The sequence below is a fragment of the Hypanus sabinus genome, chromosome 2 (genome assembly GCF_030144855.1).
Source record: "Hypanus sabinus isolate sHypSab1 chromosome 2, sHypSab1.hap1, whole genome shotgun sequence".
NCBI classification, from domain to species: Eukaryota; Metazoa; Chordata; class Chondrichthyes; order Myliobatiformes; family Dasyatidae; genus Hypanus; species Hypanus sabinus.
In genome coordinates this window covers 121,473,866-121,499,655 of record NC_082707.1, presented here as the reverse complement: position 1 = coordinate 121,499,655, position 25,790 = coordinate 121,473,866, and the positions used below count along the sequence as shown (strand labels likewise).

The following is a 25,790-nucleotide window of genomic DNA, read 5'->3' as shown; positions in this document are numbered from 1 at the left end:
CGTAGTGTACTATATTTGGGATTCACTTTTCGGGGATGTGGTTGCTGCCAAGATCCACATCCTTGATTGTGCATTCATAATTATCCTTGAGAATGCAGTTAACAAGCTGCTCTCTATCACCACGTTTTTTCTGGTGAAGATACACCAGAGCACTGTTGTGGAAGAAGTTCCAAGATTTAAAGCAAAAAAAAAACCTAAATCAGGACTGAGGGTGCAGAGGGGTGATGGCTGCTATGTAGAAGCGAGAGGAAGTGGGATACATAGGGTGTGTGTGTGTGCGTGCTAGATGATGGGCATTATCAGCCAGGTGCCCAACAAGGGTGAAGTTGAAGGGCAAGCAATGAATTTTCAAAATCAGGATGGTAGGCTGTTTGAAGGGGGACCTGTCCCGTGCACCTGCTACCCTTACCCTTGGCAATAGAAGCTGAAAGGCTTGGAAGATGCTGTCGAGTAGCCTGAGCAAGTATCACAAAGCACTTTCTGTGTGATACATGCACACAAGTCCTCCTCAGCTTTCAAACCCCAGGTACGTACAGTCTGTACGTACAAAGGAGGATTTGGAAGATCAGGCAAATGGATTTGTCAGCTGGGTTATGTTGAGACTTCTGATGGAATTATGAGCAGATCACAGATAGAATGGAACCCTGTCATAACCTGGGGAGATCAACCTGTAATGGGACAGAAGTTGTAGAGTGGGAAATACATTCTCAAACTTTGAACCACTACCATATTCTGGATTACAAGGCATACATCCAGGTATATTATACAACCCTACTCAAGTTACTCACTACTACATCCCTAAAGTATGACTTTCAAGTGCATCAAAAGGGTTATTTTAGGATCAGATAAGCTTTGCATACAAAGTAACTAATACCTATTCCACAACACACTACGTGTGAAAAAGGGTGTGGGGGACAGAATTTGTAAAAAGAGTTGAACCATATTGGATTTTAACTGAGGAGCTGGAGGAGCGTAAAATTAAGTATGAATAAGTAGATAAGACAGCAACAAGAAGGGTAAATTGTCCTGCGATATATTGATCTTGATAAAGTGCCAGTAATTCAGCAAGGAGCCACTGCCAATTCCTTGTATATGTGCCTTCAAGTTCAGGAATGTTCAAACGATCTCCATGTTCTTTTCTGGGCTTTTTCCCATCATCTCCTCATAGGGTCAAGGTATGGTTACAGTTACTCCCCAGTACTTCCACTGCAGAACCCATCCAATACATCAGCGATTCTAACTGTTTGAACAGTTGAAAGAGGAACAAAGTTTTAGTTTCACTTTTAAATGCCCATTAAGTTTAGTTGAATGTTTTCGGTTCATTTCAATGCACATATGTTTTAAGAGTATTATCTTGGGCATTGAAAAATTTTTGATTGTTAGCAGTTTTTAATGCCCTGGGCAATTGTGAAAGCCAGCTCAGTTGGGGTTCTGCCTTAGCTTGCTGTTACACTTTCTCCACATGCTTCTTGAAGTTTGCTCTGAATGCCCCTGGAATCAATAGGCTCAAGCTTCAACATCACTGTCGAAGAGGAGCTTGCCAATTTGCAGGAGGTAAATTCCAGGGGATCCTGAAGCCAGACTCATCAGGTAGGTCAGCAGCAAATTCAGGGTGAATGCTTCTTTATAGATTTGATAGAGGTATGCAAAGTTATGAGGGGTAAATGCCAACAGGCTTTTTTTTTCCACTGGGGTTGGATGAGACTAGAACTAGGGGTCATGGGTCAAGAGTGAAAGTTGAAATGCTTAGGGGAATATGAGGAAGAACGAGCTGCTGGCAGGAATGGTGGCTGCAGGCTTGATTGCAAAATTTAAGGAAAGTTTGGATAACGACATTAATGGGAGGACTATGGAGGACTGGTCCAGGTGCAGGTCGATGGGAGTAGGCACAATAATACCTTTGACACTTTCTGTGCTGTAGTGCGCAATATATTGAATTACTTCCAGATTAGCTCTCTCCACTTCCTGTCGCAGTCATTTCCCAATTTTAAATCTTTCACTCTAACTTTGTGTCTATTCTTTTATCTACTACATTTCTGCTGCTTGGGTAAATTGGCTAAAGTTTCATTACTGTCACATGTACTTACAGTGAACGATTTGTTTTGCATGTTATACATGCAAATCATTTCATATCAGTACATTTCTGTTGTACGAGGGAAAAGCAGTAACAGAACGCAGAATAAAGTGTTACAGTTACAGAGAAAGCGCCGTGCAGCTAGACAGTAAGATGCAAGGCCACGTCAAAGTAGACTGTTAGGTCAAGAGCCCATCTTATCATACTTCAGAACCATTCAATAGTGAGGTTGAGGCTGATAGTAAGTGCTTTTAGGCTTTTGTGTCCTCTGCCTGTGGGTAGTGTCCAGGGTGGGTGGCACCTTTGAATACTGGCTCTTTACTGAGTCAGCAAGAAGTGTAGATGGAGTCCATGGAGGGGCGGCTGGATTTCATTATACGCTGAGGTGTATCTGTAACTCTACCATGCGTCTGCAAGACCTCTTTCTGACACTACTTAATTCTATTTCTTTAGTCATGTGGCTCACTAGAACCACGACTGAAATCATTCACCAGATAATGTGTTACTCTTTGTGGAACCTAGAAGCTCTTATGTACACCCCGAAGTTTTCTAGCCAGAAGTCACTTTGTCACTTAATAATTTCCTGCCAATCACCTAAACAGATACTCCACCTCATTTCACTTTATGTACATAAGCAAATTTTGTGTGTATATAAGGCCACACTCAAGCAGTTACTTGTATTTTTGTAGAATTGCTTTATCTTTATATTGTGTTTTTTTAAATTGTGTTCTTTTTTTAAATGCTGCTTCGGATCCAGAGTAACAATCATTTCAACCCCCTTTACACTCGTGTACTGAAGACTGGCAATAAACAGCATTTGTCATGTTTTCTACAATAGTGAATAACCCTCAATAGTAATTTATGTCCTGTGAAGCAGGTTGAAAGGTCAGAGGTCATGATAGTGCTAGAGAAATGTAAATTTTATAGAGCCCTATAATGTGGAAGCAGGGCCTTTAGCCCATCAGAGTCCATGCTTACCATTTGCATTAACCCAATTTCATTTCTTCCACATTCTCACCATCACCACCTCCAGATTCCACAGTGGCCAATTCACCTGCCAACCCACACGTCTTTGGGATGTGGGAGGAGACACACACAGTCAAAAGCAGATCCTGCAAACTCCACACAGACTGCACCAGAGGTCAGGATTGAACCAACGTCACTTGACCTGTGAGGCAGCAGCTCTACTGGTTGCAGCACTGTGCTGACCTGCCACCTTGTCTTTTACCATTTTATGTTTGGGCATACAAATTCTACAAGGAGAAACAATTGAGAGAAGTGTTAAAAATGTTCATGGAAGCAACCTTTCATTCACAAACTGCAATCGTCTGGCTAGAGAAAGCTAAATAAACAGCTCTAGGCTTAGATAAGAGACTGCACTGCCCCGCTACTTGATAGACCTCTGCTTCCATCATCTATGTGAAGCTTCAATAATAGATGCAGTCATGCCTTTGAGGATGAGGCAGCAAACAGAGGGATTTATCTGACAAGTTACTTCAGGGCAACAGGAGCGTAAGCATTTTTTAAATTCCAGATGTAATTGTGGTTGTGAGTAGCACAGACGTCCAGGTTCCAAGATTACATTGACTAGTTAATTACTATCGCATGATGTCTTCACCACCTCAGTAACATCTCCTTGATTGTTTACCTAATGAAAATATATTGGAGTTCTGGAATGTTCAGCTGGCCCGATATCCCTGCGTAGCTCATACAAAATGCTGGAGGAACTCAGCAGATCTATGGAGGGGAGTAAACGGTCAATGGTTTGGGCTGAGACCCTTCACGTGATCTCAGCTATATGTGTATCTAGCACTTGTCAGGCCTCAACAACTTTCCGGGGAGTGTGTTCGAAGTTCCTCAAAGGAAGGCTTACTTTCTAACATTGGAAACAGGTTTAATATCACCAGAAAATGTTGTGAAATGTGTTGCTTTACAATGTGGATTGCAACACATAGTAATAAAGTGAGAGAGTGAGAGAGAGGGAGTAGGGGAGTGGGAGAGAGGAACAGGGGGGAGAGAGAGAGAGTGAGAGAGAAAGAGAGAGAGCGAGAGAGAGAGGGAGAGCGCAAGAGAGGGAGAGAGCACGAAAGAGAGAGGGAGGGAGAGAGAGGGAGGGGGAGGGGGAGAGAGGGGAGGGGGAGAGAGGGGGAGGGGGAGAGAGGGGGAGGGGGAGAGAGGGGGGAGAGAGGAGAGAGAGGGGAGAGAGGAGAGAGGGGAGAGAGAGGGGAGAGAGAGGGGGGAGAGAGGGGGGAGAGAGGGGGGAGAGAGGGGGGAGAGAGAGAGACAGAGCATGAGAGAGCATGAGAGAAAGGGGGAGAGGGAGAGAGAGGGGGAGGGAGAGGGGGAGGGGGAGGGAGAGGGGGAGGGAGAGGGGGAGAGGGGGAGGGGGAGGGGGAGGGGGAGGGAGAGGGGGAGGGAGAGGGGGAGGGAGAGGGGGAGGGAGAGGGAGAGGGAGAGGGAGAGGGAGAGGGAGAGGGAGAGAGAGAGAGAGAGAGGGAGAGAGAGAGTGAGCGAGAGAAAGAGAAATACTGAACGAGTGCTCATGGGTTTACTGCCCATTCAGAAATCTGATGGGGAGGAAGAAGCTGTTTCTGAAATAATGAGTGTGTGTCTTCAGGCTCCTGTACCTCCTCTTTGGTAGTAATAAGAAGAGGGCATGTCCTGGTTGATTTGGAGGGGAGGGGTTCTTAATGACCGATGCCACCTTTTGAGGCAAAGCCTTTTAAAGATGTCCTGGATGCAGCTGAGGCTAGTGCCCATGATGGTGCTGGCTGAGTTTACAACTTTCTGCAGCTTTTTCTGACCCATGAGTGACCGGGTGGTGATGCAGCCAGTTAGCATGCTCTCCAATGTACATATGTAGAAACTTGCAAGTGTCTTTGGTGATACACCAAACTCCTGCTGAGCAGCCTTTGTAATTGCATCAATATGTTGGGCCCAGGATAGATTCTCCACTGAGAAATCCTCCATCATCTACAAGTCATTTAAAATTATAATCACTAATTATTCCACACCCCCAACTCTGTTCTCAATCTCCACACTAGAGTGTAGAGCCTTTCCCTTTTACCTGCTCCCATCCCAGCACCATCTTGACTATCTCAACAGCTTGCCCCTTCCAAACTCCTATATGCAAGGGAATTTATGTTGGACTGTGCATTGGCTTCCACAAAAGATGGTCTACATTTTTACTTTTCTAATCCAGTCTTAACATAAGGTTGCCTGGAAGGATTGTTGTCACATTACCAAAGCCCCTACATAGTAAACCAATATTGGATGCAGGTTTATTGGATTGACGAATTTGGCTAAAGAAATGTTCTCAGCATTGATTGTCTTGATAACAGCATGGAAGGGTGCAACTTTATTCAATTTTCCAGTGCTGGCTCTTTAAATAACTATCCGATTAACTCTACTCTCTTGTCTTCTACCATAGTCCCACAATTTTTTTCCTTGTAAGCTGATTTTTGTTTGAGTGCTGCTGTTGAATCTGTTTCTACAAATATATTTCACGGAGTTCATCCACATCACAACAACCCACTGCATGCAAAATAATTCTCCCCTTTCCTCCGGTTCTTTAGGGAGGTAGATATTTTAAGTATAACACATAGCGATTTCTGCCTACATGCTGATAGCAACTATAATTATGTAGACACTTCAGTGTGTGCAGTATTTTGAGATCTGTCAAAGTGATAAGGTCTTATGTAGATGCAAGTATAGTATCACAAGAACACCAGTATCTGTTCAACCAATGCTGTTTTATGTCATATCATATGAATTAAATATGTCATATCATATGATCATTAAAATGTGCCATTGATCAGAAGTGCAGTAGTGTAGTGGCTAGCACAACACTTTACAGTACAGCTAACCCTGGTTCAGTGGTCCAGTTTCCTCCCACAGTCCAAAGGTGTACCAGTCGGTAGCTTAATCGATCATAGTAAATTGTCCTGTGATTAGGCTGGGGGTTGGGGGACTGTTGGGATCTGCGGCTCAAGGGGCTGGAAGGATCTATTCTGTAACGTATCTCAGTGAAATGAAAACAAGGTGACTATTACATGTAACCTCTCATCAGTTAGATCACTGAGTATAAAAGCTGGGAAACCATGTTTGGTTAGGCTGCATTAGGAGTATTGTGTGAGTTCCCGTTGCCTCACTAGTTAAAGAATGAGGAGGCAGATACATTTTTACCGGGACATTCCCTGGATGGGAGTGTATTCACTACAAAGTGAGTTTGGACAAACTTGGGTTTTACTTTTCTGGAGTGCTGGATGCCAAGGAGGATCCTGTATAAATGTGTGAATTATGAGAGGCGCAGATGGGACAGATAGAATATAGAAACTTACAGTGCATTGCAGGCCCTTCGGCCCACGATGTTGGCCAACCATGTAACCTACTCTCGAGACTGCCTAGAATCTCCCTAGCGCAGAGCCCTCTGTTTCTCCATGTACCCATCTAAGAGTCTCTTAAAGAACCCTATTGTATCTTCCTCTACCACCTTCACTGGCAGTGCATTCCACGCACCCACCACTCTCTGTTTGTGAGAAACTTACCCCTGACATCCCCTCAGTACCCATTTCCAAGCACCTTAAAACTACGCCCCCTCATGTTAGCCATTCCAGCCCTGGGAAAAAGCTTCTGGCTATCCACACAATCAATGTCCGTCTTCTTATACACCTCTATTGGGTCACCTCTCATCCTCTGTCGCTCCAAGGAGAAAAGGCTAAGTTCACTCAACCTATTCTCATAAGGCATGCTCCCCAATCCAGGCAACCTCTTTGTAAATCTCCTCCGCACTCTCTCTATAGTATTCACATCCTTCCTGTAGTGAGGTGACCAGATCTGAACACAGTACTCCAAGTGGGGTCTGACCAAGATAAGCAGTCCTCCCTCCTGCCCCCCCCCCCAAATATCAAATACCAGAGAGCATAGCTTTAAGGGAGAGGGGGAAAGTTTAAAGGGGATATGCAAGGGAAGTACTTTTTACACTTAGATTGGGGGATGCCTGGAATGTGCTGCCAGAAGTGGAAGAATCTAATGCAATAGTGATGTTTAACAGGTTTTTGGACAGACACATGAGCAGGAAACTATAGAGGAATGCTGGCTATGTGCAGGTAAAGGGGATTAGTTAGATTTGCATCATGGTTGGCACCAACACTGTGGGCTGAAGGGCCTGTTCTGTGTTCATTGTGCACTGAAGGGCCTGTTCTGTGTTCATTGTGCACTGAAGGGCCTGTTCTGTGTTCATTGTGCACTGAAGGGCCTGTTCTGTGTTCATTGTGCACTGAAGGGCCTGTTCTGTGTTCATTGTGCACTGAAGGGCCTGTTCTGTGTTCATTGTGCACTGAAGGGCCTGTTCTGTGTTCATTGTGCACTGAAGGGCCTGTTCTGTGTTCATTGTGCACTGAAGGGCCTGTTCTGTGTTCATTGTGCACTGAAGGGCCTGTTCTGTGTTCATTGTGCACTGAAGGGCCTGTTCTGTGTTCATTGTGCACTGAAGGGCCTGTTCTGTGTTCATTGTGCACTGAAGGGCCTGTTCTGTGTTCATTGTGCACTGAAGGGCCTGTTCTGTGTTCATTGTGCACTGAAGGGCCTGTTCTGTGTTCATTGTGCACTGAAGGGCCTGTTCTGTGTTCATTGTGCACTGAAGGGCCTGTTCTGTATTCATTGTGCACTGAAGGGCCCACTCCTACCACAACATTGAGTTTAATGGTTGCACTGACCTGCAGCTCCATATACGAGTTCTACATAATGAGTGTGCAGCAAGCAAACTGGCTCTCTGGTGCCCTTCAACCAATGACCACTCACTCCTCTGCCCATTACCGAGCTACGAACACCACATTACAGATACCAGCCTTCCCTCCATGGATCCTTTCTACACTTCCTGCAGCCAGCATAATCAAAGACCCCACCCACCCTGGACATTCCTTTGCCTCTCCAAAGAGGCAGAATATAAAAAGTCCAAAAGGATGCACCACCAGGTGCAAAGAGGACAGCTTCTACCCTGCTGTTTGAACAGTTCCATAGTATGATAAGCTAGGATTTTGACCTCAAAATCTACCTCATTGTGACCTTGTATCTCATTGTCTGCCTGCACTGCACTCTCTCAGTAACTGTAACACTTTATTCTGCATTATGTTTTCCCTTGTACTGCCTCAATGCACTGTTGTAATGAATATTTGTATGGATGACAGTTTTTTTGCTATAACTCAGTACATGCGATAAACAGAGTAAGAGGTGGAGAATTTCTTAAATGCATTTATTTTAATGCTAGGAGCATTGTAAGAAAAGTGGATGAGCTTAGAGAAAGGATTGGTACCTGGAAATACGATGTTGTAGCTATTAGTGAAACATGGTTGCAGGAGGGGTGTGATTGGCAACTAAATATTCCTGGATTTTGTTGCTTCAGGTGTGATAGAAACGGAGGGACAAGAGGGAGAGGTGTTGCATTGCTTGTCAGAGAAAATAATACAGCGGTGCTCTGGCAGGATAGATTAGAGGGCTCATCTAGGGAGACTATTTGGGTGGAATTGTGGAATGGGAAAGGTGTAGCAACACTTATAGGGTGAATTATAGACCACCAAATGGGGAGCGAGAAATGGAGGAGCAAATTTGTAAGGAGATAGCAGATAATCGTAGTAAGCACAGGGTTGTGATTGTGGTAGATTTTAATTTTCCACACATAGACTGGGAAGCCCATACTGTAAAAGGGCTGGATGGTTTGGAGTTTGTAAAATGTGTGCAGGATAGTTTTTTGCAGCAATACATAGAGGTACCAGCTAGAGAAGGTGCAATGTTGGATCTCCTGTTAGGGAATGAGATAGGTCAGGTGACAGGTGACAGGGGAGCACTTCGGGTCCAGTGATCACAAGGCCATTAGTTTCAATATAACTATGAAGGATAGGACTGGACCCAGGGTTGAGATTTTTGATTGGAGAAAGGCTAACTTTGAGGAGGTGCGAAAGGATTTAGAAGGAGTGGATTGGGACTATTTGTTTTATGGGAAGGATGTAATAGAGAAATGGAGGTCATTTAAAGGTGAAATTTTGAGAGTACAGTAAAGATGATATGAGGTTGCTTTGGCAAGTAAGGTGAAAATAAATCCAAAGGGTTTCTACAATTATATTAATAGTAAAAGGATAGTGAGGGATAAAATTGGTCCCTTAGAGAATCAGAGTGGACAGTTAGGTATGGAGCCAAAAGAGATAGGGGAGATTTTGAACAATTTCTTTTCTTCTGTATTCACTAAGGAGAAGGATATTGAATTGTGTAAAGGTAAGGGAAACAAGTAGGGAAGTTATGGAAACTCTGATGATTAAAGAAGAGGAAGTCCTGGTGCTTTTAAGAAATATAAAAGTAGACAAGTCTCCAGGTCCTGACAGGATATTCCCTAAGACCTTGAGGGAAGTTAGTGTAGAAATAGCAGGGGCTCTGACAGAAATATTTCAAATGTCATTAGAAATGGGAATGGTGCCAGAGGATTGGCGTATTTCTCATGTTGTTCCGTTGTTTAAAAAGGGTTCTAAGAGTAAACCTAGCAATTATTGGCCTGTAGGTTTGACATCAGTGGTGGGTAAATTAATGGAAAGTATTCTTAGAGATGGTATATATAATTATCTGGATAGACAGGGTCTGATTAGGAACAGTCAACATGGATTTGTGCGTGGAAGGTCACGTTTGAAAAATCTTATTGAATTTTTTGAAGAGGTTACTAGGAAAGTTGACGAGGGTACAGCAGAGAATGTTGTCTATACGGACTTCAGTAAGGCCTTTGACAAGGTTCCACATGGAAGGTTAGTTAGGAAGGTCCAATCATTACGTATTAATATTGAAGTAGTAAAATGGATTCAACCATGCCAGAGAGTAGTGGTGGATAACTGTTTGTCAGGTTGGAGGCCAGTGACTAGTGATGTGCCTCAGGGATCTGTACTTGGTTCACTGTTGTTTGTCATACACATTAATGATCTGGATGATGGAGTGGTAAATTGGATTAGTAAGTATACAGATGATACTAAGATAGGTTGCGTTGTGGATAATGAAGTAGGTTTTCAAAGCTTGTAGAGAGATTTAGACCAGTTAGAAGAGTGGGCTGAATGATGGCAGATGGAGTTTAATGCTGATAAATGTGATGTGCTACATTTTGGTAGGAATAATCAAAATAGGACATACATGGTAAATGGTAGGGCATTGAGGAATGCAGTAGAACATAGTGATCTAGGAATAATGGTGCATAGTTCCCTGAAGGTGGAATCTCATGTGGATAGGGTGGTGAAGAAAGCTTTTGGTATGCTGCCTTTATAAATCAGAGCATTGAGTATAGGAGTTGGGATGTAATGTTGAAATTGTACAAGGCATTAATAAGGCCAAATTTGGAGTATTGTGTGCAGTTCTGATCACTGAATTATAGGAAAGATGTCAACAAAATAGAGAGAGTACAAAGTAGATTTACTAGAATGTTACCTGGGTTTCAGCACCTAAGTTACAGAGAAAGGTTGAACAAGTTAGGTCTTTATTCTTTGGAGCGTAGAAAGTGGAGGGGGGACTTAATAGAGGTATTTAAAATTATGAGGGGGATAGATAGAGTTGATGTGGATAGGCTTTTTCCAATGAGTAGGGGAGATTCAAACAAGAGGACATGAGTTGAGTTAGGGGGGCAAAAGTTTAGGGGTAACAGGAGGGGGAACTTCTTTACTCAGAGAGTGGTAGCTGTGTGGAATGAGCTTCCAGTAGAAGTGGTAGAGGCAGGTTCGATATTGTCATTTAATAAAAAATTGGATAGGTATATGGACAGGAAAGGAATGGAGGGTTATGGGCTGAATGTAGGTCGGTGGGACTAGGTGAGAGTAAGCGTTTGGCACGGACTAGAAGGGCTGAGATGGACTGTTTCCGTGCTGTAATTGTTATATGGTCATGTGTGACAATAATAAACCAACTTACAGCCTCACTGTATAACCCTCTTTCCTTCCTCTGTAATTACTTGGCCACAGCTTAAAGGTGCCTTGAGTTACTTGTCTCAACAACTTAATATTAAAAACCCTTCCAGGTCATACCTTTCCATGCTAAAGAATGTTATCCAGAGTTCCTAACAAGATTTATACATACTTTATCTTGTTTTCTGTCCTTAACTCATCCACCATTCCTCACATGTTGAAATATTTTCCGTACATTTACCCTACAGCACTCCAAGTTTGAGTCAATCACCTCACAGAATTCTCTTTTCTAAAGAAGATCTGCAGCCTGGCCAATATTTCCTAGTAACTGAAGGACTGCCACATGTCATACATTTTCTCTGGATGGATATTGAGTTTAGGTGGAGTTCCTAAGGAGTTGAAGAGATGAAATTAATTTTATTCAGTTTGTATGATCATCTGGAATTGCTCAATGGAACCAGATTCCAAAGGCTTCTTTGGGACTCAGACCCATCAACAGGAGGTGTCTTTCTGAAATGCACTCCATGCTGTCAAATCCACAAGCACACGTTTCCTGTACCAATGTCACTATCCACTTCTTTGCCTCCTCATCTGCTGAGCGGACATGCGGTGATGATTTGTGCAACGGCTCGCTGTTGGTAAAGGGTGGGAGAACTTCCCCACTGGGGACCTGGGGTGGTGTGTCTTTCACGGAGCAGGGTTGTACAGCAGGTTTCTAAGTTGGTTCGTGGTTTATGAGGTCACTCGCCATTTCCATGACCCTTAAGTTCATGAAAAGCTGTGGCCCTCTGAGTATTCAGAGGGGCAGCTTCTCAAGTTCTGATTGCACCAACCCTACTCTTCTGATCTTTAATCCACATGATCTTTATGTACAAGACTTAATTTCTGTGCATTTCACTATTCTGTCCAATCTCTCAGACTCCTTGGGACACTCCCCATCACTTAGCACTGCAGAATCCATTCATTATCAACAATACCCTTACGCAAAATATCCCTCCCTCCACCCCCCACCGAACACCTACCTCTGAATACCTGGAAGCATGTGGCATGTACACACCATCCCCGCATTAGGAATGCCCAATGTATGAACATAGAATAATCTCCCATAATATTATTGTTAGTCCTTTCCAAGCTTTGTGGTGTATTGGGCAGCAACCTAGCTGTTTCTTTAGCATTTGTGTGTGTGTTTTTTTGAGGCTGAGTTGCTCTCTCAACCCAGCACAGATGTAAAGCTTACAAGTAGCCAGCTGGATTCGAACCCGCGACCTCTTGCTTTGAAGCCACTACACCACTGGCTAGCTATATTATTACATTCAAATTAATTATTTCCTATCAAGTTTTTGCAATTTTGATGCCATTCACTACAATACTATGGAGGTAGTCACCACATTCTGTATTTTCAGATTTGTGTAAAAAAGTGATGAATGAATGTCTGTAAAAATGAAACCCATTCATTACACAACAATGCCCTGCATGACACTATGACTCATTCATGGCTGACGCACAACACAACCAGGATAACAGAGCGGATGAACTGATGGGAGGGGTTGTGGGGGGGGTTTTGTTGGGGTGGGAAGAGAAGCTATAAAGTGCTATAAAGAAATTTTAACTTGACAAATGGTCTAAGCACAATAGAGGGAGATGCTCAGGAAACCAAGATGCAGAAGAAATTTGGGTGGAGAGAAGACTGCATTAATGGGAGTGGTGTACAGCAAGGGTCACCCAACATTTTTTTTGCACCGCGGACCAGTTTAATATTGACAATATTCTTGCAGATCGGCCGACGGGGGGGGGGGGGGGGGAGTTAATCACGACGGGAATACAGCGATACTCGAAGGGGGTTCCTTGTGTCCAGTCTATTCCGCAATTTAGTTTTCGTGGCTATTAGCACTTGCTTCTATCCCACTTGCTCACTTTTTTTCCGCTCAAAAAACTCAACAGGTTTGTCTTTAAGTGCAGGGTGCTTGGACTCAAGGTGCCAAAGTAGTTTTGAGGGCTTCATTGCCTCGTTAGACAGCCTCCGGGCCCGAACTCCAGCCTCCCATCTGCCCGCCGCCAGCCGCCTTGGCCAGGTGCGGCCGGTCGTGGGTGGGGTGAGAGGACAAGGTCAGGGCCGGAGGTCCCTGTGCCGGGTCCGCGGCGGTCGCAGTCCGGAGAAAGCGACCAACCGAGCAACGAGTGTGACAGGGCACCTGCCTGCCTCCCTGTAGGTTGGTCGGATCTATCGGCTGACTGAAGTTTGGCTCGAGGGATGACTTTCAGTAGATTGCATCTACTTACAAAACCCTGAGCCCAAATGAGGTCCTCTGCGAATATGTTAGCACCGGGTTCCCCATGAACATTCGGTGTGGTAAACAGGTTCAGAGGTGGTGCCCATCTGTCTGCGCTCCAGGCCAGTAGCAACAGCACTTTCCACTGGCCACATGAGGCCAACCGGTGACCCCTGGCACAAGAGTATCGTAATGACCTCACGTGCATTCAAGTTCAACAGTGGCCGTGACAGGGAGTGAGGAAAAGTGCAGCTGACTCATATCGTTTCATATCGCCAACTCATATCGTTTCCTTGTGGCCCGGTGGTTGGGGAACCACTGATGTACAGGATTCCCAACAGAAATAAATGGACCAAGCGCAAATCAGAAGAGAATGATGACAGTCATGGGGGAGTTCTAATCTATGTGGAAGTCTGATTGATCACCCAGCTTGGCAAAATGTTTGCAGATGTCTCGACTCCAATCAAGAAACAAACATCAATGCGTAGCTGAGGGTGCTGACTCCTCAGAATGCTCCTCTGGGGTCCGAATGGATATTGATTAGATGTCATGATCTGGCTGGCTGGTTCAAAACACTGAACAGCAGTAAAGATTCTGATTGGCTAGCTTCGAGGGAGGGCTGTTTGCTTCGCTGTCCAGATCCAGAGATTACTGGCGGTTCGTAGATTGCTGACGTCATCGTTTCTCTTTTCTCTGTAAGGGTCCATATGCCAGATGTGTGTTGATGTGTTTGTTGATGGATCCTTCCATGGAGAACCACACTTCGAGAAATTCTCGTTATTGCTTGAGTCAAGGCGCTGGATGACATCCTTTTGAAATGGTGTCCTTATTAGTCTTCATGAGCTGATACTAGCAAGAGTGGGCCGTACCTTCTACAGGTGAGAGATTGAAGTGTTGAGATGTTGAGGAATCTGTGTGTCCTAGTGCAAAATTCACGGCCAGCTGGTGTGCGGGTATAGGATGTAATCAGAAAGCTAACAGAATGTTATTGTTATTGCTTCAGGAAATCGAATGCGAAAGAGGCCAAGCTTCATTTTTAGGGAACATTGGTGAGATTACATCCAGTACAAAATATTGGTCTCCTTCTTCAAGGAAGGATGCTTATGCTGTTCAGAGAATATGTTTGACACTGTTAGCTGAAATGAAAAGGTTTTCTGGAATCTGGAATGGAGGAATGGTAGTATAGGATAAATGCTGGAGGTTAAATGGATGAGAGGAAACTTAAATGAAACAAGGTGGACATGTAGAGGATTTTTTTTCTTGTATGTGTAAATCTAGAACCAGGGACCACAGCCTAATCAAAGGGATTGAGTGTTTATAAAGGAAGATGAGACATGTTTTCTCTCAGAGGGTGGTTTATGCTTGGAACACACTTACTCAAAAGATTGGTTAAGTCACAGGCAGATAGATAACTGACACACTACGGAAAAGAAATGTTGCTAGCCATAAAGAGAATGCAATTTGGAGGTTACAATCAGATCAGCCATCATTTTATCCAATGGCCCAAGGGACAAAGTGGTCTAGTCATGTCAAAGGTTAAGATCTTTGGAAAATTGCTACCAAGGCCACCAGAAAAAAATTTAAAGCTATTCTTTTTTGAAATAGTGTTGAGTACATTGGACCACCATCCAAGATGTAGCTGATACAGTCTTGGCTCGATGCTTCGTGCAAATGACAGAGGGCTGCAGATTGAACTAAGAGTTAGGAACACAGTTCTCTGTGAGGGATTTGAAGTTACAGGCTTGCTGAATATAGAATTTCCTCTCATTGGGCCAATGCTGACTGATGCCAGAAAACACACGAAGAGATTTTTTGTAAACCACAAACACTGGAAATCCGAGACCAAAACAAGGAAATATTGACATTTGGGACCATTCAAGATGGAGAAATGGAAGGTACGGTACTGCAACTAAACCAACTAGCATGCAGCCAGTAAGGGCCAGTGGTTACACAGAATTAAGGAACTTCCCCCAATTGTTGGAAGAGAGAACAGCTCCTCAGAGTAGCAGTTCATTGGAATCCACTTAAACTCTGGGTTCGATTAATTTAATAAGAGCTTGTTATAGCCCTCTAATTAGTATGATACCTTTGCTGAAAGTAAACTAGACAGAATGACACTACATTCCTTCCTTTGATTCGTAGAGCAACATGGAACCAAGCCCTTCAGCTCACCATATCCATGCCAACTATCAAAGGCCCATCAAGCACTTGGTGCACAGTCATCCATGGCTTGATAATTCAAGAACACACCCTGATAGTTTTACAAAACGCCACTTTCTCAAGGGTCACATTCCAGATTGTAGCCATGCTTTGGGTGAAAATATTTTACCCTTATCTTAAACCCATGCCTTCTGGCTTTCAATGTGTCTGTTATATGTAAACAGTTTGTGATTCTCCACACTATCATTAAAAAAACACGTCTGTCAGGTTATTCCTCAGCCTGCTCTGCTATGAGGAATATAAACCCTTCTCATAATACAGATGTCACATCACAGGCATCAACTTAATCACCTATCCACAACCTTCCCACTTGTGTGGTGGTCAGAGCTGTATGTAACACTGGAATTGAACCAGAAATCCACACATTATGTCAGGTAAGCACAGGTATCAAACCCTTCAGACACAATTCTTATACACTAGAATTAGCAAGTCTCAAGTTCAAGCCTACTATCAAATGTCATGCATAGACTCAGAGCCGCTTTATTAGATATGCCTGTATACCTGGTTGTTAATGCATACAGCAACACAAAGCACAAAATCATGCAGACATTGTCAAGAGGTTCTGCTGTTCAGACAAAAGTTTAGAATGGGGAAGAAATGTGATCCAAGTGACTTTGACCGTGGAATGATTGTTGGTGCCAGACAGTGTGGTTTGAGTATCTCAGAAACTGCTGATCCCTGTGATTTTCATGCACAATGGCCTCTGTAGTTTAAAGAGAATGGTGGGGAAAAAACAGCGTCCAGTGAGCAGCAATTTTGTGAGCAAAAATGACTTGTTATTCAGCGAGGTCAGAGAAGAATGGCCAGACTGTTTCAAACTAACAGCAAGGCAACAGTAACAATTTTGTCTGTGGTGTGCCACATACACAAACACATTGAACCTGGGCGACAGCAACAGAAGACCACAAGCGTACACAGAGGACACTTTATTAGGTACAGGAGGTATCTCATGAAGTGGCCACAGCGTGTACATTGGGTACAAAAGCCATGAATACATCAATTGACTAAACTTGCCTGTTGTGCGATAAGGTTAAAATCAAGTTTTTGCCAGATTATTCATAAAGGCAATAAAAATGTTTATTAAGAAATCCTGCAAAACATTTCCTATAAACAGATGTTAGAAACTAGAGTGAGCATTTAAAATGAAAATAAGCACAACTTTAATGTTTTTAAAAACTTTTAAACTGCTCCTTCCACCCCTTCCCATAATGTTGGCTCCTCCTTCCTCCAAGATCTCCCAGGTAGTATCACTCTTTCACCAGCCACATCTGAGAGCATCGACCGGCTCTTTCACAAAAGTTAAAACCTCTCTGGTTCCATATTGCCCATTTTCAGCCAGTGCAGAGGGGTGATTGGGAGAGGAATAGGGAGCTCTCATGTTGCCCTGGTAGAAGGAAAGGATCCCAACTCAAGGTGCACAGATGGGTCCCTGGTGGCTTGCATGACTGAACCACTCACACCAAAAAGGAACAAAACCACAGACAGCATACAAAATGAGGGAAATAAATTCTGGTGAAAGATGGAGAGGAAGGGTGAAATCATTTGACAATGGAAAAACTTCCGAAGAAGTTCTTAATCAAATGGAATTGTCCCATGACAGTGTCTCTGGCTATACATTAAGATGCATACTTGGGGCATTCCAATTCACTAAAGAACATGCATCTGTCTAAAATAATGTGGCTCAGTTTGCAATCTCATTTCACGTTGAGCTGTGGCCTCCACTAATGCAGCAAATATTGCAGAGCAGAACAATATGACAGGGATTCTGTACTGCAGCTGTATTCCTGCAAATTTCTCTCAGCCTAACCTTTGTATTTGCCCTGGCCATAGCAACACCATTGAACAGTAACAGCATTAACACACAGGTCCTGCCTAAAAAAATCACCTAATGTACAGTCTTCTGAGCCTATTAGCATGTACCTTGACACACTGTACCTGCTATACCACACATTAAAAGATTGCCCAAGCATGTTTTAGCAAGAAAAATTGTAACATCAACATATTGTCTTTCAGGGCTCTCCAAGGCACATTATAACCAAAGTATCTTCCAAGATTCAAGTTTGTTGTAATGCTGCAAGATGCCGTGGCCAATGTACACACATTAAGCTCTCAGAAAAACTATAATGTGTTTTGTGATCCAGTTGAGGAACAAATATTAGCAGAATCTAGTACTAAACAAATAGCTCATTCTTCACATGCCACTAGATAGTGCATCATAGAGAATGCTTTGGTTTAGTATTGCACCAATAGAACTGATGCACTGAATTTCTCTCAGTACTGTACTGGACTGTCAGCCTTTTTATTGTGTTGATGGTACAGGATATAACTTTCAGAGCTAGAGACAAAGTGGCTACCACTAGAGATATGCTAACACACTATAGGATGTATCACACTGATTGACTGTTTGCCAGCCCTATTCACACTAATTAGCACCATTTAGACCCAAAAGCAGAACCAATATTCTACTGAAACTTAGAGTAAACTTAGAAAGCAACATTCTCCCCCCCCCCAACCAAATAATAAAGCCACTCTGATCTTGCCATCATAAACCATTAATAACGTATAGGCACCAGCCGAAGAGACCATTCCACAAATCCACCATAAAGCTCTAGCCATTGAATCCAACATGAAAACCACGATATAGACTCCAGTGTTAAAAAAATCCACATTGATGCCACCATGCAGGACTGAACAAAGCCTAATGACTATCTTATTCAAACAGCAATTCAAACTAACTGCACCATGAGAACCTCTTATCCAAAAATCTCCACAATCTGGTTTTTTTTTCTTCTTCCAAGTGCTGACATGATGCCACAAATGGAAGATTCCACAAGGTGCTGGGGAGTTTCCCAGGCAATGTGCACCACGGACGGTTCTGAGAAGTGACCTCACATACGTAATGAAGAGAAGTTAATGAAAAATAGAACACCACATGAAGTGAAGAAATGAAGATCGCTGTCACGTATTGAAAGAGTGTCAAAGTGAACATACACCGCTTAATGGTATGGTGGTCGTGAAACAAGCAGAGATCCATCACAATAAACTGAAAATTGAAAGTAGTTGTGAATATTCAGCAGGCAGCTTGCACAAGTTAAAGAAAAGGCACAACATAAAATTTCTAAAGCATCTGATCACCAAGCAGCAGAAAGTTTAATTGAGTTTGCTGGGATCATCACTGATGAAAACCTAACACCAAAACAAGTCTACAATCTGATTGTTTTTATACTTTACTTAAAACCTTTAAAAAGGGTTGTCTGTAACCCTTTAATCAAAGCACAACATTGTAGATGAAGATTGAGAACCTGCTATTGTTTGTTGTTCAACAGCTGACTCAGGTATTCTCTCCCGATGCTGCTGTGCTGGTTTTGTTACCCTGCACGCATTATAGTTTCATTATATTAATGGTATGGAATCACTTTTACTGTTATGTACCTGTGTGATGAAGTGCAGGACAAAGACTGCTCACCGGTAGCACATAAATTCAGAGTCAGAAATGATGGTCACCCCAAGCTATCTTATTATACATTCCAAAAACGAACAAAAAAATCTAAAATAATTCTGGCCCCAAGATATTTAAATAAAGGGTACACAACCTGTACAAACCAGCACATTATCCCATAATAATCCCACTATCAAAACAATACTAATTGATCCCCCAATAAACCACACAATAATGACCTCATCAGCTTAAACCTACCATAAATTCCTCAACATGAAGACCATGATAGAAGTCAGTGGAATAACAAAATATATAGAAACAGAAATACTACGGCACAATACAGGCACTTCAGTCCACAAAGCTGTGCTGAACATGTCTTTGCCTTAGAACTACCTAGGCTTACCCATAGCCCTCTATTTTTCTAAGCTCCATGTATCCATCCAGGAGTCTCTTAAAAGACCCTATTGTTTCCACCACCACCACCGGCAGCCCATTCCACACACTCACCACTCTCTGCAGGAAAAAAACTTACCCCTGACATCTCCTCTGTACCTACTTCCAAGCACCTTAAAACTGTGCCCTCTCGTGTTAGCCATTTTAGCCCTGGGAAAAAGCTTCTGACTATTCACAGGATCAAAGCTTCTCATCATCTTGTACGTCTCTATCAGGTCACCTCTCATCCTCCATTGCTCCAAGGAGAAAAGGCCAAGTTCACTCAGCCTATTCTCATAAGGCATGCTCCCCAATCCAGGCAACATCCTTGTAAATCTCCTCTGCACCCTTTCTATGGTTTCCATGTCCTTCCTGTAGTGAGGCAACTAGAATTGAGCACAGTACTCTAAGAGGGGTCTGACCGGGGTCCTATATAGCCGCAACATTACCTCTCGGCTCTTAAACTCAATACCACGGTTGATGAAGGCCAATACGCCATACGCCTTCTTAACCACAGAGTCAACCTGCGCAGCAGCTTTGAGTGTCCTATGGACTCAGACCCCAAGATCCCTCTGATCCTCCACACTGCCAAGAGTTTTACCCTTAATGCTATATTCTGCCATCATATTTGGCCTACTAAAATGAACCACCTCATACTTACCTTGGTTGAAAACCATCTGCCACTTCTCAGCCCAGTTTTGCATCCTATCAAAGTCCCGATGTATCCTCTGACAGCCCTCCACACTATCCACAACACCCCCAACCTTTGTGTCATCAGCAAATTTACTAACCCATCCCTCCACTTCCTCATCCAGGTCATTTATAAAAATTACCAAGAGTAGGGGTCCCAGAACAGATCCCTGAGGCACACCACTGGTCACCGAACTCCATGCAGAATATGACCCGTCTACAACCACTCTTTCCCTTCTGTGGGCAAGCCAGTTCTGGATCCACAAAGCAATGTCCTCTTGGATCCCATGCCTCCTTACTTTCTCAATAAGCCTTGCATCGAGTACCTTATCAAATGCCTTGCTGAAATCCATATACACTACATCTACTGCTCTTCCTTCATCAATGTATTTAGTCACATCCTCAAAAAATTCAATCAAGCTCATAAGGCAGAACCTGCCCTTTACAAAGCCATGCTGACTATTCCTAATCATATTATACCTCTCCAAATGTTCATAAATCCTGCCTCTTAGGATCTTCTCCATCAACTTACCAACCACTGAAATAAGACTCACTGGTCTATAATTTCCTGGGCTATCTCTACTCCCTTCCTTGAATAAGTGAACAATATCCTCAACCCTCCAATCCTCCGGAACCTCTCCCGTCCCCATTGATGATGCAAAGATCATCACCAGAGGCTCAGCAAACTCCTCCTTCGCTTCCCACAGCAGCCTGGAGTACATCCCATCTGGTCCCGATGACTTATCCAACTTGATGCTTTCCAAAAGCTCCAGCACATCCTCTTCCTTAATATCTGCATGCTCAAGCTTTTCAGTCCACTGCAAGTCATTCCTACAATTGCCAAGATCCTTTTCTGTAGTGAATACTGAAGCAAAGTATTCATTAAGTACCTCTGCCATCTCCTCTGGTTCCATACACGCTTTTCCACTGTCACACTTCATTGGTCCTATTCTCTCACGTCTTATCCTCTTGCTCTTCACGTACTTGTAGAATGCCTTGGGGTTTTCCTTAATCCTGTCTGCCAAGGCCTTCTCATGGCCCCTTCTGACTCTCCTAATTTCTTTCTTAAGCTCCTTCCTGCTAGCCTTATAATATTCTAGATCTCTAACATTACCCAGTTTTTGAACCTTACATAAGCTCTTCTTTTCTTCTTGACTAGATTTACAACAGCCTTTGTATACCAGAGTTCCTGTACCCTACCATCCTTTCGCATTGGAACGCATCTATGCAGAACCCCATGCAAATATCCCCTGAACACTTACCGCATTTCTTCTGTACGTTTCCCTGAGAACATCTGTTTCCAATTTATGCTACCAAGTCCCTACCTGATAGCCTCATATTTCCCCGTGCTCCAATTAAACATTTCCCTAACTTGTCTGTTTCTATCCCTCTCCAATGCTATGGTAAAGGAGGTAGAATTGTGATCTCCATCTCCAAAATGCTCTCCCACTGAGAGACCTGACACCTGACCCAGGTTCATTTCCTGATACCAGATCAAGTACAGCCTCTCCTCTTGTAGGCTTATCTTCCTGAACACCTAACAAACTCCACCCCTTCTAAACCTCTCAGTCTAGGGAAATGCCAATCAATATTTGGGAAATTAAAATCTCTCACAACAACCCTGTTATTATTACTCCTTTCCAGAATCTGTTTCCCTATCTGCTCCTCGATTTCCTGGCTACTATTGGATGGTCTATAAAAAGACCCAATAGAATTATTGACCGTTTCCTATTCCTAATTTTCACCCACAGAGACCCTGTAGACAACCCCTCCATGACTTCCTCCTTTTCTGCATCCGTGACATTCTCTAATCAATAATGCCACATCCCCACCTCTTTTGCCTCCCTCCCTGTCCCTTCTGAAATTTCTAAAGCCTGGCACTTGAAGCAGCCATCCCTGCCCCCTACACCACCCAAGTCTCTGTAATGGTCACAACATCATAGCTCCAAGTGCTGATCCATGCTCTAAGCTCGTCCTCTTCATTCATAATACTCCTCGGATTAAAATAGAACATCTCAAACCATCCATCTGAATGCATCCCTTCTCTATCACCTGCTTATCCTCCCTTTCGCACTGTCTCCAAGCTTTCTCTATTTGTGAGCCAACCTCCCTTTCCTCCGTCACTTCAGTTCGGTACCCATCCTCAGGAATTCTACTTTAAATTCTCCCCAATAGCCTTTGCAAACCTCCCTGCCAGGATATCGGTCCCCCTCAGATTCAAGTGTAGCCCATCCTTTTTGTACAGGTCACACCTGCCCCAGAAGTAGTCCTAATGATCCAGAAATCTGAATCCCTGCTCCCTGCTCCAATCCCTTAGCCACACATTTATCCTCCACCTCACTCTATTCCTATACTCACTGTCACATGAGTGACAGATTACTACCGAGATTACTACCTTTGAGGTCCTGCTTCTCAACTTCCTTCCTAACTCCCCGTAGTCTGTTTTCAGGACCTACTCTCTTTTCCTACCTATGTCGTTGGTACCAATATGTACTATGGCCTCTGGCTGTTCTCCTTCCCACTTCAAGATATCGTGGACGTGATCAGAAAGATCCCGGACCCTGGCATCTGGGAGGCAAACTACCATCCATGTTTCTTTCCTGCATCCACAGAATCGCCTGTCTGACCCCCTAACTATAGAGTCCCCTATTGCTGCTGCCATCCTCTTCCTTTCCCTACCCTCTGAGCCATAGGGCCAGACTCTGTGCCACAGGCATGACCACTGTTGCTTCCCTAGGAAGGCCGTCTCCCCCAACAGTACTCAAGCAGGACTACTCATTGTATATGGTGCTGACTTTGCCATTAAACACCCACAGTTTCCATTAGAGCAACCACACTGACACTGCCTGATTAGCCCAGCACAGAGTCCACCAGCTAACATTCACTGACCCCACACAGAACCCACACCATACAGAATAAAACTCATTATACCCACCCTTTTCTAAATCCTGCCTTATTAATCCCAACAACAAATGTGTGACCGTGTCAGCTCGACAAAACCCCACTCTACCCCTCAGCACAAAACACTGACCCGCAATGAAAGCTGACATACTGACCCCATCCAAAGACCTCTTAATCCAACATAACTAAATACATCTTTCACCCTACCATTAAATCCTAAAAACTGACATCATTCCAAGCCTTTCTTTCTGACCTGAGCACAAATCCCAGCACCAACACCACCATCAAGATCCAGTGTGTGTACACTAACCAGACTGACCTTCCCATGAAATCTATCATGATCACGCTACAAAGCTACACCAAACTGTTATTCAGCACACCAACATTGCATACCGTCCCAATATTTACACACACCCCATCTCATTGACCCTAATATGAAATTCATTACATTCTCTCCAGGGCAGATACCCTGATGTAAAACCCACCTTGCTGGAAATCCCACCACTGTGAAACTGTACAACCTCAACCACATAGTTCTTACAGTAACACTAAGAACTCCGCATCCCATGAACTCTTAATGGTATGTCCTTGCAATGAGATCTACTACTCTGGGTCAACCACTCCCCACTGTAAAGGCCTCCAACCTGACCAGCCACCATACCGACTCCGTTGAAAAAAAACACACTAATGATGACCTCATTAGAAAATTTTGCCATATTAAAACCAGCACAAGACTCAACTCATTGACCCACCCATCATAAGACCCAACACGAGGCCCCTCAGGAAGCCCACAAATTGGCCCTACAATAAGACCAACACTAGCCACAAGAAAGCCCTCTACATGGAAGGTATCATAAAACTCCAACCAAAACTCCGGCAGGAACACCACTATGGTCCATCATGTAGACCACCCAATAGGACCACATCAGAGTAAACCCACCCTTAACCCAAGCACACTGACCCCCATCAATACACTCATCTGTACAGACTGTATGTGTGTGTCCCACTATAAAACATACACCATTCTCACTGACACCACAGTCTAACCTTCACCACCCGACACCACCGCAAAACCTGCAGCTACATTCCCATCATACTCACACCACCATATACATCCCCTCCGTCCCTTTCATTTTACCCCAGTACGTGAACCCCCTTCATGATTATTCCACATCGCACACCATGCCATAGGGTACCCCACAAAGAAATTGAGACTTGATCCCCTCATAAAATCCACGCCATTTCTGCTCAAGAAATACTGCTTTTTTCCCCATACCCTGTATCTGCCTGACCTCAGTCCTACTTGAACCGAAGGGACAGGGATTCAGACCCTTGGGACAAAGCGGAGGCATGTGTGGACTTACCCAGGGAAAGGAGCAGGTAAATAATTAGGAGGTGGGGGCGGGCTGCCACCGCTGTTGAGCCCATGGCTCCGCCGGAGGCGAGTCGTAGAGTTCTCCCTCTTCCTTCGGTCCCGTACTGATGTGCTTTCTGACTCGGGGGGTGGATGCTGCTCTGCTCCAACGGAGCGACGCCCGGCACTGCCGACACTCGTGTAGTTACACGTTAGACTCCTTCTCCAAAAACTAAATCATATGACCCGCTTAATTTAATCGAGCCAAAGAAAAATCCCTCAATCAGAGCTGCAAAGATGCGTCATCTTATTCAGACCGAACTTCTGACAGACATCGGATGTGAATTCAGCACTCTTCCCAAAGACCCCCTTGTATTGAAACAGAGGAGCGCGCTTGTACTACGCATTCGCCACTATGCCTTAAAATGTTGTGTGTTGGTGATGCATCCACACATCAAGTAAATTAAATCAATCACATTTAACTGAAACGTCACATTGAAACAAACCATTCTCGCCCGTTCAGCACTCTTCTATTTTAATGCCCGGCAAGCTGCTGTGAAACGACCTGCAACAGTTTAGTACCTATCACGGTCTCATGGGAAGTCCGAGCGCATTTTACAAGCTACTGTTGTGTAGAGTTGTCGTCACTGCTGCAATGGAGAACAACATCCAGGGTTTTAATAGAGTCGACACGGCTGCAAACGCGGAGCTCAGGACCAAAGGGAACTGAGGTGGACATAATAATGCAGAGGAGGAAGCTATGCGCGGAGGTAGATAAGGAAAGGCTATGTATGAACCGCAACATCACAAAATGTGATTAGCCGTAATTACCTGATTACACTATCCATTTTTACGTCACACCTGCCTTGAATGCCAGTGTGGTCTTTGACTATTGATACCAGGGTGTGACTTCAGATTAACACCATCCTAAACGCGTGGGTTTGAGGGTAATTCCTGCAAATGCACCCCTCCTTAAATCAGTGTTTAAACTGTCTGCTAACTCTCCCTTTCTACCGCTGACTGACAGACCAGTCTCCCCTTTAATCTTATGCTAAACAATTAACTGGAATATTTTTGGAAACATGGGGTAATTAACTGAATTTAATATTGACTGTTAAAGGTGATTTTGTTTAACACGACTGAACTAGTTGAAGCTAAAAAGAAGAGTGGGTGAGGGGGTGCATTGATGTTTACTGTGGTTTAGAAAGGAATTTGACAAAACTTTCATAATAAACACCAGCGAAGTTGTAGCCTGTGTGATTCTAGAAGCAGGGACCGTCAAGGAACAGAAAGCTGGAAGCAATGATTTAAATATCTCACAATACAGAGGGAGGCTATTCAGTCAACTCAGTCTATGCCAGCTCCTAGGAGAGAAGCCCAATTGGTCCCATCTCCTCTCTCCTTGTTTCCGTGTCCCCCATTCTCCCTCACCCCTTTGATTCACTTTGCCTTCAGTCTTCACCAGGTGGTAATTGACACTAACCAG

At 43.8% G+C, this 25,790-nt stretch overlaps 1 protein-coding gene across 3 annotated transcripts in view; it reads right to left on the bottom strand.

Annotated features, from left to right (window-relative positions):
• The window catches only part of ltk (leukocyte receptor tyrosine kinase), a 192,772-nt gene extending 167,572 nt beyond the window's left edge, over positions 1-25,200 (bottom strand). For all 3 annotated transcript variants that reach the window (XM_059953738.1, XM_059953747.1, XM_059953754.1), the window contains exon 1: positions 24,315-25,200. In XM_059953738.1, coding sequence (XP_059809721.1) covers positions 24,315-24,378 — 64 coding nt within the window. In that variant the 5' untranslated portion in view covers positions 24,379-25,200. The remainder of the gene's footprint in view (positions 1-24,314) is intronic.
• Positions 25,201-25,790: the final 590 nt, after the last annotated feature.